The following is a 13,112-nucleotide window of genomic DNA, read 5'->3' as shown; positions in this document are numbered from 1 at the left end:
TACAAAATGGAGGAGACCGATCTGATCGGAGCAACTGTGACAAAAAATCCAAATGAAACCGGCATGGACAATGACTATGTTTTAAAAATGCGCTTATCCAGAAAAGCCTGTTTTGGACACTTTATGGGCAGAAGGAACATTTCTATTAAAGAAAAATTATAAATGTCTGTCTTTTTATACCTTTATTAGCTACTAACTTGAATTTGTATTCCAATTAATTAATCAATTATCTTTTATATGTATATATTTTTTTTTTTAAAGTCTAAATATGATATTTGGCCTCAAATCATCTGAGGTTGGGAACCACTGCTCTAGAAGGCCCGGTAGTTCACTGGCTCGAGACAGAGGAGATGAATGCGACGAAGCAATTCATGCCGTTTTATTGTTTTTAACGTTGAAATGGCAAGTGCAACAGGTGAAGATGATGTTTTTGCAGAATTGTTGTGAGTACCCTTTTCAAGACGACAATCCAGTGAGAAGACGGACATTATAGCGGCGGGGGGTGTGTGTGTCTACAGAAGGTCCAGTTGTGATAGACACGGCTCGCCACTGACTGTGACACTGAATTGTTTAGAAGAAACAGATCAATCTGGTTCGAATTTCTAAGCACTTAAAATGATACATAATTATTTGAACAATGTGATGTAATTCAGTGCAGGTCTGAAAATTGTTTTCATCATTAAGTGTCATCAAGTGTCGGAGACCCGACTTGTGCAAAGCAATTACAGTAGGAACAAATGCAACTCCCCCAGAAACAGCATGATCTTCACTGAGCAGTCTTTAGTCCCCCACTCAGCTCGTCTGATCATGAAAGCTTCAGTTTGGAAATGTAGCACATGCTTAAACTATCACATAGCAATCACAGATAAAAGGTTGAAGTAGTGCTGTTCTTTCACTAAATAGCTTATTAAACATTTCAGTATCCTTGGTTCATCATACACTCGCATGGCAAAGCACACAACGGCACCTTATGCTGATCAGAGGTTCTGGATCAGAGGTTCTGGATCAGAGGTTCTGGTAAAAACATGTTAATCTTTTGATTATGAATTACAAGGAGCCAACAGTCATAGTTTGAGACACGGACCAAAGTTATTTAATCTTTCACTTTCACAAGGCATGTGGCCTACAGGACACAGCCTTATTTTCTAGCCTTAAATAAAAAAATATCAAAAGGACAACAGATTCAAGCACTTTTGGATGTCCTTTCTTTCTGGTGAGATTCAAAATCACAATCCTCCTCACTCCCTGGTGTTTGAGCTCCAAAACTAAACGTTGTTCGCCGGCCTCTCTCCTGCTTACCGGTCTCTGACAGAGCAGCAGCCACTTCATTTTGTGTGGAGTAGATGTTACACGCAGTCCAGCGGCACTGAGCCCCGAGAGCCACCAGAGTCTCGATCAGCACCTGAAACACAGAGGGAAGTATGAGCAAACGGTCCAATAAGAGCTGGTCCCTGATCACAAACAGACTGCAAATCAATATGTATATGTGTATTATTCAATAACACTGAAGGTTACGATGAACCAGGCCTGGATTATGATTTATTTGGATCAACTGGTTGTCGGTGGCTGATGATGTTCTTAATGAAACACAGCCAGATAGTGTATTTTATGGACACACATTCCACAGCACTCGGGAAATGTGAATAGAATGGATCTAAAACGCTCTCCTGATTAAGAGGCACTTTCACACGGCAGCCTTTGCGTCGGCTTTGAAGCTCAAAGTCAGAGAGTCTTACTGCAGTCTGGGCGGTGATGTGAGTGCAGCCCACGATTTTGGCACCTGCCAACGGTTTCTCACTCTGTGCTCTCTTCCTGAGAGAGATCAGCGCCGTCATATCTGAAAACGAGCCAACATTGAAAAAAAAAAATGTGATGAGTGGGAGACACAGCGGACAATGCTCAAACTCTGTACCCTGAGTTTAAGAACATATAGCTGGATAAAAGACCACTTTTAAATTTAATTTTAATTTTTAATTTATTTTTAATAATTATATTATTACATTTTCTATAAGTGTGGTGATGAGGTAAAATTGTTGGATCTAACACTTGGATCAGTTAGTTAAAATATAAAATGACAGGATTAGAATAATTTACGTAACATTCAATAATAACCAAAAAGTGAATTTTGACTTGCTGTGTTTCACCTTGTTCAGCGATCTCAATCTCACGTCTGCCAAACTCAGCCTGTTTGATGTTCTTCACACAGAAGTCGCTGCTGCCCTTGGAGTTGACCTGAGTTTTGTCCCGTGGTGAAGTCTCATCGTCAGAGCTATCCGTATAGGAAGCAGCTGGAACAAAAAGAGCTTTTTAAACAACTAAACACAATAAAACCAACAAAGGAAAAGATGGTTTGAAGAAACGGAGAGCTCCAAATACAGCATCATCTCCTTTTCGGTTACCACTATGGAGGTTAACATTTTGAAATAACACAGGTTGTTTTTTGGTTTTCTTTCTCTTACCGGAGCCGTAGCTGTCTGTGGACGACTGAGAGATGGAGCGGGACAGCGAGCGACGGCCTGCCTTTGTAGGGAACCTGCTGAACTCCTGCTTGTCCTCCACAAACTGGATTTGCTGGTATAAAAAAAGAAAATGTAATGTGACTAGCTGTACATGCATAACTGAATCTATTATAAATATAGGCATGACACACATAAGCAATATGAAAGATTGCAATTGTTTTTAAATTACCTATAAAAGGTGCCCTTTTGATTCAATATCTCTACTGCCAGAGGCCGGGTCAGGATGAGCATCAAGTGGGTTTCATTTTCTGAGTACTAACAGTGCATCACAATGGATGACAACACATTCAAACACAACCACAGACACAAAGAACACAGGGCTCAGGGGCAACAAAACTAAATCAATGCAATGAATGCTAGTTTTTATTAGCAACATCATTCTCCTGTTACATTTGAAGGTATTGTGTCCAAAGAGGGTTATAGTTTGGTTCAGCTTTGGACTCGGAGTATAGTTCAAGAATCAAAACACAGCACAACCATTTAAGTCAAAGTCTTCTTTTGTTGTTGTTGCCTTGCTTGAGTTGAGTTTCTTCCAACTGAAAATTGTAAGCTCATTTTGCTCTATTGCCAAAAATAGAATTATATGTATTATATAAATAAAATACAAATTATAATGTTGCATGTGAATTGTAATAGTTAATTTATTTCCACAATTATGTGACTGGCCTAACTAGATATCAGCTTGTCTCTTATTTGTATAAAAAGCAGCTAATTAAGGCTCATGAAAAGCAAGTGAGTGTTTGCATTTTTAAAAAGAAAGAACTGGTTTTTGCTTTGTGTGCATAGCTTTATGCCTAGTCAGCTAACTTTTTTCACAGCAGTAAACTGATTTTTTTTGTTGACAGGGATTCTGCAGGCACTGAAGCAACATGATACAGTGAGAAATCTCCAGGTGCTGTAACGTTATCCTGAGTCTCGGTGTAGAGAATGGACAGGCACACACCTCAGCAGGCTCTGAAATAACTTGTTAACTCATTTTGGTCTCAGTAATAACACCTAAATCTGCCTTGGACAGATAAAGAATCAGAGCACGTTAATAAATGAGCCTACATAGTACAGTGTGTGCCGGCCTCATTGTCCTCCTCATTGAAGGAGAGTCAGGTTCTTCATCCTGATAAGGTCAGTGTCTAGTTTCTAGGTTAGGCCTGCTTCTGAAAAGCCTCCACATACCACAGACATGGCAACAGAGAACAATGTGAAGCTGTTTTCCTGAGATTGGGGTGACGAGATCACACATAGTTCCCCCCGGACATGACAGAGTCGGTTACAGCCTGACTGATACTGAAAGACTAATATTGGTTTCCTGCTATCTGATTATTAAAAAAGCCACAGATTTGATTTTTTACCTGCATAACATAGTGCTTCCTATACACTCCGAGCCTTATTCCAAGTGATGGTGCCGATGATGAGTTGGGTTGATGAAGTGAAGGTATGTAATGGTGCCGCTTGATTGTATCGTTATGCAGGCTCAAGCATTTGGTTTACAGATTTTTACCAGATATTTTATGTTTTTCTTCATGGTCTCTTACATAATCAAAATGCACCTTATTTTAAGTCAATAATGTTGAAGCTGCATGTGCTTCTGTTTTACCCGGCTGAAAGAGAAAGTTGGAGTCAACTAATTCCCAAAGTTACTTCCATTAAGCTTGCAACTGAACTTGCAACCATCTAAATATTAACGAGAGAACATAAACAGGAAACTCATCACCTGTAACATACCGCTTTAACACCGTGAATATAAATGGCTTCCACTGGGCTTTTTGAGCACATACACAACATGGACAAAGCAAACAGTCCTCCTCTCTCTCCCTTTGACACATTGACATTACAGATGAAAGCTCGAAACAAATGACTATCCAGATTTACATAAAACGTATAAATAGGTGTAGCAGTAATATTTGGCTATAGTTTGCTGTAATATTAAGTTCCTCCCAGAGAGAATGAGGATGTGAAAGTCCATTGTAAAGCTGCCAGGGTGACTAATCAATCTCCCATCAGACAGATTCCTGGTCACAGTGAATGTGCTTGCACAATGTTAAAAGACAATAGTGTGCACATTTGTCAACTCCAACCTAAATAAGGTGTGCAAATATTTGTACAAGAAAATTCACAGTGCAACTCTTCCTTGTTCCTACAGAGCGTCAGCTAACATCCTTCTTTTGTGAGTGTTACATGGAGCAAGTCATTGAGTTGTTATCTGGAGTTGGATGTGGCAAGAAAATGAAGCAATTCATGTGAGACCAAAAAGAGAAATGGCTTTTCTTTTAAAAAGCATTATAGATGAATAGTATATGTATTACTTTGTAGTAATTGTAAGAACATTTAATCTGCCAAGTGTGTCCTCTCTTACTGCTTCAATGTCTGGTATGAATGAAAAAAGAAGCGATCCTATTGCTGTCCTCTTCTTTTCTTTAATTATTTATTTTCATGTCTAATGAGGGCTATGTAATTGTCCTGTATTCTTTTTATTGTATTTATATTATTTTGAGAGATGGGAATGCATCTCCCCTACCTGTTGTTGTTGTTGTTGTTGTTGTTGTTGGTGTGTCCTTATGTGTCTCCTGCCTATACTAAATACATATGTTTTATAAAAGGAACGTTAACATGTTTATAATAATGCTTGACCCATATGCACAAATGCATAATCCACATGCAATATAAATAGTCCTGTTACTGCAGTATCACCACGTTGTTATGCAATACATTGTTATTGTAATAATCGTAATACAATAATTGTGAAAATCTTTATAAGTGTATATTTTTCCTTTGATGTAACATTGCTTACAAAATTATGTTATCTGTATTAACCTTGCCAGTAAGGTATAGACTTTTATCTTAATATATCAAAGAATAGAAGATATAACGGAGTAACCTGGGGGCAGGTAATAGTACATATTTTATTGCCAATGTATTGGGGTACAACTGACTCCATGCAATAGCATAATCAGCACAGACAACGTGAACACATTATTTTTGACAGAGCTAAAAGCAGCTCTACATTTTTAAGACTGTCTTACCTTTTTGACAGGTTTGTGAGTGGGCACCGCGCTGAAGGCGGACGACAGGTCTCCCATGTTCATTTCGCTGTTCTTGCTTACGGTCATAGCTGAATATTTTTCAGCTACATTTTCGCTCTCTTTCACCTCTTTGCTGGCCTGTTTCACCTCCAGTTTCACCTCCACGGCCGGGTCCGACATGTTGACGCTGTTGGTCGGTCAGAGATAGAACCACCGTTGGGGTCTCTGTCAGAGGAGCTAACGTCAACCTGCTAGCTAACTACTCTGCAACAGCGAGCGGAGGAGATGCCTTTTAAATCACGTAAATGTAAAACTAAAAAGTTAAAGCAATATTAGAGGACACATATGTGAGTACTCCACTTGAATTAGGCGCTGACAAATGTCTTTATGTTGCGTGTTGGGCTGCGTAGAGTCGCTGCTGTCTCCGCTGTCACCTGGCTGCTGAGTTACTTTGTGGGCGGTAACCGGGGTAGGATTTATACAGCTGCGTTCAGTGGCAGTCGGACAACAAAAAGAACGGTGGAGGAAGTCAGATCACTGTAATAAATACTGTTTTAAAAGTGAAGGTTATGCGTTAAACAGGATGCGCAAGTAAAATGGTGTAAGAATAATCAGGAAACTGTACTCTAAGCTATTTTGTTTCTATTTTGAATGAAGTTTGACTGCAACTAATGCAATAGTGTAAACAGTCACTTCAAACACACTATCAAAGTGTTGCTCTTACAGTCCATTCTCTACACAGGTTTTCTTCATTTGTTAAGATTAATTGAAGCTGTTGGATAAATATAGTGTACAAATAACTACAGTAAATTTCCCTCTGAATTGTCGTTTGGAAGAAGCATAACGTGGCATAAAGTGAATAGTAAAGGTACCTCAAAACTACTGAAGTACCGCAGGCCCACGTTAGTACACTCCACTATGAGTTTATTGAAATTACATTTTTCTAGTGTGTGTGTTGGACTGGGAAACAGGTTCAGTTGGAGCACTACATTCCCAGTTGTTTTCAATGCAACATTAAGCTCATCGGAATCCTCATTCACAACGCATGCGATCTTGGCTTTTACTGGCTTCAGGTTGCAAAATATAAATTACTATCCCCCTTCAAGTCACGACACGTTGTGGCTTTGAAAGTAGATTTTATTTAGCATTTGCACCTTGGTTATAATAATATCCAAGACACACATCTGACACGGCTAGTTCTCACTATAGGCTGCAAACCAGCTACTCGATTATTACACTGTTTGATACTGCGTAAATTAACGAATACCCTTGTTTTAGTTAGATTTACACATGGTTTTCTTAAGGTGGGACAATATTGTTCAATCTATCCCCATTGAGCCTCAAAAGCCTCTCTGCAAACCTTAGGGGGAACAAATAGCGTCTGTTTAAAACTTGCAAAAGGGGACTATAAGGTATGCATCAATGCATGTCCACATAAAAGGATGAGCAGGTGTAAACAATGGATGAATTTAAGCAAACTACCTCAAACCAAACTGAAAACAATGCAGGTATTACTGTTTAGTGAAGAACATTAGTTAGGTATTGTGTGCATGGCTGAAATGTGCTGTGTACATTTTGCATGGTACAGCAACCAGACAAAAGTTGAATCTAAGTTTATCTTTATTTGGCTATGATAGGATGTTAAGGAGAAGCCCAACACATATCCTATATTAACAATAGTCTGGGATGGCAACAACTCAACTCTCGGTTACATTCAACCCTGCACAACTTGACCTTTATTCATGCAGATGATAATAGAGGTACATTTGCATGAGCAAACATTGTTTTGGTGTCACTCTGGGCAGGGGCTCTTGCATTTCACACGATGAGCAAATAGAGGTGCATACAGAGCCCGGATTTAGATGCTATAACTTTATTCTCAATACATGCATAGTCAAATGTTACGGATGGGCCAACAGAGAGAGCAAAGAACACTCATACAAATGTGATATATAATAATCAGCATAATAACGTTTACTGCAAGATTTTATTCAAGCACATTATGTGATAATGATAATAATGTAAACCAGTGTAGCTTTTATTTCTTATTTTGTGCAAATTGACTGCATAGGAACCCACCATGCAGAACTGACTGCTTTGATTGGTTAACAAATACTAGACACTTGAGTTTAAAGTACATTTCCAATACACTTTGAGTTGATTGAGGTTGTGTTTTGGGGTATATATAATTGTCTATAGTGAGATTGAGCTGGCTGCAACAATAGACTGGTTGCAATTTTGTTTCTGGGCATTCAAAAAATAAACCTAGCCAGAGTGTTGAAACAGCGCCACCACGACTAAATGGTCTCCCACGCTGTGGCCGAAGGTGGTATCGCAACTTTAAACTATAATGCCTAATTATTCAAAAGATAATTTCAATTGATCACTTGTTATGTGGTTTAGTATGTATGCTTTGCGATGTTGTTCATTTCAATACGGATAGAGAGAAGGTGATAATACAATCAGTATGAATTAACCCCGCCTCCCGGTCCCCCCGGATTTACAAACGTATTTTCCGTCAAGCCATTTTCCACCGACCACCGAATAAACCAACCAACCGGAGAAGCGGATAATCGGTGCCGGTTAATTGCAGGTAAGAAAAAAACAGGTAACATTTTAACGACACTTTCAATTTTGTGTGGTGCTAAAACTTGACCTACTTGCGTTGCATTATCCCACTGCTTCATTTTGTTTATCCTGAGCTTTTGTTCGAATCCTGTGCTGCTAGCATTAGCATTAGGCCTCAGAAATATGACAGCCATTTTAGCTATGGCTAACTAGCCACCAGCTAGCATTAGCTTCACATATTGGAAACCTCATGTTAAACGCATTCTAAAAGCGGAACATAGTTAACAGTATAACGTCAAGACGTTCAATTGAACAAAGGCTTCTTCGCCCTATTTAGGGATCAGTAGGAGGGAGTTAAACTGCCATGAATACTATTTGTAGTGAAGCTAAAGTTAGCATACTGTCAGATTCTAGCCCAAGCTTATTTCCTTTTCCAAGTACTTAAGCATGTAGAACATATTGTAAACATTCAGCACGTTTTGTGTTACAGTAAAACAGTTACGATAACCTGAAATCATCATTAACATGATCATTTATTTTCCCATCACACGCTAGGTTAGTTTAGACTGCTCGTTTAAGCTTAAACCATAAGATAACAGAAAACGTTAGTGCATGGTAACGTGTTTATCTGCTGCACCCTGGGCCCTTTATGGGTCCTGTTGTGATGCAGGGTGATAGACGTCTTTGTCTGTCCAGGTTCCGAACTATTGTTATATAATCATGTAGAGAGACAATACATTTTTCATGGTTCTGTTGTCAAGAAACCATTCACTAAAGTCTAAACTGTTGTATTATTAATATTGTCATCTTTGTTTTCTTTTTTCAGATCCAGTCATGCATCGTGACTGTCCTCTCGACTGCAAAATCTATGTTGGAAATTTGGGCAACAATGGAAACAAGACAGAGTTAGAGAGGTCATTTGGCTACTATGGTCCTCTCCGCAGTGTTTGGGTCGCCAGGAACCCTCCAGGCTTTGCATTTGTAGAATTTGAAGATCCCAGAGATGCAACTGATGCGGTGCGTGAGCTTGATGGAAGGTAGGCAGCGATCTTAACTCATTTTATAGAGGAAGTGGCCAACACTGGAGGTACAAGTCCATCTTGATGCAGCTGCAATCATGACTGATGGCTGTTTTTTTATTTGTTTATACAGGACGTTGTGTGGTTGCCGGGTGCGAGTGGAGTTGTCCAATGGTGAGAAGCGCAGTCGCACCCGGGGCGCTCCCCCACCATGGAGCAGGCGTCCTCGAGACCGAGACGATAACCGGCGTCGTAGCCCACCAGCCAGAAGAAGGTGACCAATGTTGTTATTTTACAATGCCCAGATTTCTGTGACGTACACTCTCTTACCCACAGTATATTTCCTGGTAGTTGCTTGTGTTTTCCAGTCTGGGCATTTCTAGTGTTTGTAATCTTTTCTGCTGATTTATACATTTGTGGTAGTTTCATTTTCATTTATATTGTTGGTCATGTTATGTAAGGAGCCATGCAGATAGACATTCATAACCAAATAATGAAGAATGGCATGGGAATAGGACTGTATACTAGGGTTATTCAGGGAAGTCTCTTTATTTTCTAAAAGCGTCTTAAAATCTGGCCTGCAAAACTTCTACTTCTACTCTATGCTTCTTTTTATAATATGTTGTGCACTCTCAAAATGTAAGTGCATTTTAACTGCTTAAAAATGGCAGAATCGGTCTGTGAAATTAAATTAAGCAACTCCTATGTCAGAAAAATATAGTCTGTTTTAAATATTGGGGGGTAAAGTGCCAAATGTGATGCATTCTTTACCTTTTGTTTGAGGATGCTTTTTATTTTTCATCTATATTAATAAGAATGAAACCCGTTACAGAGCCGTCACCATGCCTCCTCTCACCATCCTCAATCAACTAGTCCTCTTTCAGCATCATGTGACTGCTGACCATCGTGCATCAATCAGCTTGGGTGGTGCTGTCACATGACCCAGGCATGGCCAGTCGTCAAGTTGCACCAACCCATTGGTTCCTCAGCATGCCGTTCTCAACCTCCTCCTCCTTCAACCTTAATCCAAACGCCAGCGGCCCACCTCACATTCCCGACCAATCAGCGTATTACGTACCCAAAAGTCTACAACCAACAGCAGCCTACGGCTAACCAATTAAAGCAGGAAAAAAGCCAGAGCCAGCCCCCATCTGCCTGCCACCTAATCACCTTGCAGCATCTGGTCAGCCCTATTCAGCCTATTCTACCTACCTACCTACCTACCTACCTACCCGGCCGGCAGTCTGCCTCCCTTTCGTCATATCTAGCTTGTTGAAAACCAAAAATACTAGTAAGTTTTCCTGCTTCATTCAGTACACTGCTGATTACAGTTTTGAAAGTGAAGAGCTGGTGTCGAAAGGTTGTTCTTTTTTTAATTATTTCAAACATAAGTCTGGAATTTCACATTTCCAGAGATTTAGATTATAGAAAAAAATGTGGTATGTCTGGGGCTCTGAGCAGAATTAGGAAGGCACACAAAAACTCTCCTCAACCCCCCCAATGAGTGTTTAAAACTGTGTTTTGTGCTGTATCGTTGGTTTTAGTAGATCTTAGCCTGGTTGTTTCTCAAGACTTACTTCCATTGACCAGTATATTCTTTTTGTTACCAGCTTCCAATACCTAACGCTCTCCTTTTTAGATGCAGTGGACCAGTTTCATACAGATTGTGGTTCTTAGTATCCCCACACCTTGGCCAATCCACAGTGCAGCGTGTTGCTAGTAGGCTTACTTCCATTTTGCTATGATTTTAAGTCCCAGACAAATATATAAACTGTACAACACATCCTACTCTACCACCTAAAATGTATTTTATTCTCACAACATTTACTTCAGGATGCGCTGTGGAATAAGTGAAAGATTATTAAAAAGCACCTGCCATCTTTATGCACTAGGTCCATTGTCAGTGAGTTATATTTTATGATTGAGATATTTGTGTTCCTGGAAAACACCCCAGTGATTTATTTCTATTTTTGAATGACTGAGATGGGCTGTGTTGAAGGAGGCCCATGTAGAGAAAGGATTGGAATAGTGTGGAGCTCTCCGGTTAGCTCATCTGTTTGTTTTTAACATTTTAGTATTTTCCTTGTGCAGATCCCCGCGCAGGAGGAGCTTCAGCCGCAGTCGAAGCAGGTAAAAATGTTTTATTCTACATTAAATATTTTGTAATTATTTTATATAGTGCAAATTAGGTATAGATATATATATTTTTTTTTTACATCTGTAATTGTGTGTTGTCTGAGGATTCAGAACTGTGCAGTCTCAAGTGGTAGCTTCTAATTAATTGACTTTCTTCTCATGCCCCCATCATTAGATATTGAGTGTATATATAAAACATGAAAAATGTTAACTTACCTAGATGGTTATGTTTCTTGCAGGTCTTTCTCCAGAGACAGGAAGAGGGAGAGGTCCCTCTCCCGGGAAAGGAACCACAAACCTTCAAGGTCTTTCTCACGCTCAAGAAGGTACTGCTTTATTTCGACAATGTCTAAAAATGTAGTTTGTTTAACAGATGTTTGACAGCTTAATGTGAAAACTTATAATATGCCTTGCCTTTCCAAATGACCCGTCATATGTTTTGTTATTTGATTGGCGTACTGCTTAAAGCTAAGGTCAGCTGGATTCTTGCTTACTTTAATGTTATTTTTCTTTCCCTGCAGCCGCTCCAGATCTAACGACAGAAAGTAGAGGAACGTCTGTCAGGTTCAAAGGGAGCTGAAGAGAAACGGTTGGCCGTCTCAAAATGATGGAGTTCAACAAGGCCGTGTGGCCTTTTTTTGTTTTTTGTTGAGTTTTTAAAACAATCAAGCATTTTAATGTCCCTCCCCTTTACCTGTTATTGTACTTGTTCACATGCATTGAGTGGGTGTGTAGTCCACGCTGTCAGTACTGAAAAAAGTCGTGGCACCCAGCATTCCAGCTCACCAGTTTTTGTCAATGAATGTACCGTGTAGTTTGACATAGTAAGTAGTTCCTCTTTTTCAGCTAAGTAAGGAGTGTGACGATTTCTGTTTTTTGATTGTCTGTAACCAGCCTATTTTTCAACGTGCTACTTTTCTTTCTTCACACTGAAGGTTTCCATCTGTCAATGGTTGGTTGTTTGTTAAAAAACACACCCACACATTAAAGATGCAAAACTATGGCATTTATTTAAAAAAAAAAAAAAAAAGTGTTATGAACACAAGACTGAATTTTGTCTATAAAGTTTTCCATGATTTTTCTTTTGTTTGATACAATGTGAAATGGTCTCTTAATTAAAGATACCGGTTTATTACAAAAGTACGACGGAGTATTAGGGCCACACTTAGAAAAAAAACAGAGATTTCGAGAATAAAGTCGTAATAATACGAGAATAAAGTCATAGTTACGAGATTAAACCTTTTATATATACAGTCTATGGATTAAAGTCGTAGTTTCATAAGTGACTTGAGAAGGAGACAACAGCAGCGTCCTGCAATACAATGAGGAATGTGGAGCATCTTGTGAAGCAGTACTTTAGTTTAGGTTTCTCAAATAACGAAATACTTCATCTTTTGGCACATCAGCATCAGATTATCATAAGTATTAGAATTTAGGTTGTGCAAGAAACTGTCTATTATTTTGAAGAAAGAACCAAACGGACATGGAGGAGATTGTCTCCTTTCTGCAGGAGGAAATGGCTGGTTCTGGCCGACTACAAGGCTATCGTTGGATACATCTACGAGCTGTTCAAAGGGGATTTTTTGTTTCACAAGAAACGATGAGACTTGTAATCAAGGCTTTGGATCCAGAAGGATTCGAACGATAGCCTTGTAGTGGAATCGGAATGAGCTCCCCATTGAAATAAGGACAGCAGAAAGCTTACATATCTCCCGGCGCAGACTGAAAACTGAAACCTGATACTTATAGGATTCTGTTCTTGGTCGAATGCACTTACCGAATTCGCTTTGGATAAAAGCGTCAGCTAAATGCAATGTAATGTAATGTAGTCGGCCAGAAGCAGCCATTTCCTC

The 13,112-nt window shown here is 39.4% G+C and overlaps 2 protein-coding genes across 2 annotated transcripts in view; one reads left to right on the top strand and one right to left on the bottom strand.

Moving 5' to 3' along the window:
* Nucleotides 1-5,984, bottom strand: part of LOC104948722 (putative adenosylhomocysteinase 3) — a 14,192-nt gene extending 8,208 nt beyond the window's left edge. Inside the window, exons 1-5 of the mRNA XM_010774944.1 lie at nucleotides 5,537-5,984; nucleotides 2,460-2,571; nucleotides 2,145-2,288; nucleotides 1,737-1,837; nucleotides 1,300-1,402 (exon numbers count right to left, since the gene is read on the bottom strand). Coding sequence (XP_010773246.1) covers nucleotides 1,300-1,402; nucleotides 1,737-1,837; nucleotides 2,145-2,288; nucleotides 2,460-2,571; nucleotides 5,537-5,716 — 640 coding nt within the window. The 5' untranslated portion in view covers nucleotides 5,717-5,984. The remainder of the gene's footprint in view (nucleotides 1-1,299; nucleotides 1,403-1,736; nucleotides 1,838-2,144; nucleotides 2,289-2,459; nucleotides 2,572-5,536) is intronic.
* A 2,029-nt stretch (nucleotides 5,985-8,013) lies between these two features.
* On the top strand, nucleotides 8,014-12,301 carry srsf3b (serine and arginine rich splicing factor 3b). Its single transcript, XM_010774933.1, has 6 exons — nucleotides 8,014-8,129; nucleotides 8,931-9,141; nucleotides 9,257-9,397; nucleotides 11,215-11,253; nucleotides 11,499-11,585; nucleotides 11,781-12,301. The coding sequence occupies exons 2-6, from the start codon at nucleotides 8,939-8,941 to the stop codon at nucleotides 11,806-11,808; spliced, it is 498 nt and encodes a 165-aa protein (XP_010773235.1). The 5' UTR covers nucleotides 8,014-8,129; nucleotides 8,931-8,938; the 3' UTR covers nucleotides 11,809-12,301.
* The last annotated feature ends 811 nt before the right edge of the window (nucleotides 12,302-13,112 follow it).

The sequence above is a fragment of the Notothenia coriiceps genome, unplaced genomic scaffold (assembly GCF_000735185.1).
Source record: "Notothenia coriiceps isolate Sejong01 unplaced genomic scaffold, NC01 NC01_scaffold00000339, whole genome shotgun sequence".
NCBI lineage: Eukaryota > Metazoa > Chordata > Actinopteri > Perciformes > Nototheniidae > Notothenia > Notothenia coriiceps.
Note: the sequence above shows the minus strand (reverse complement) of the source record. Positions and strands in the feature narration are given on the sequence as shown.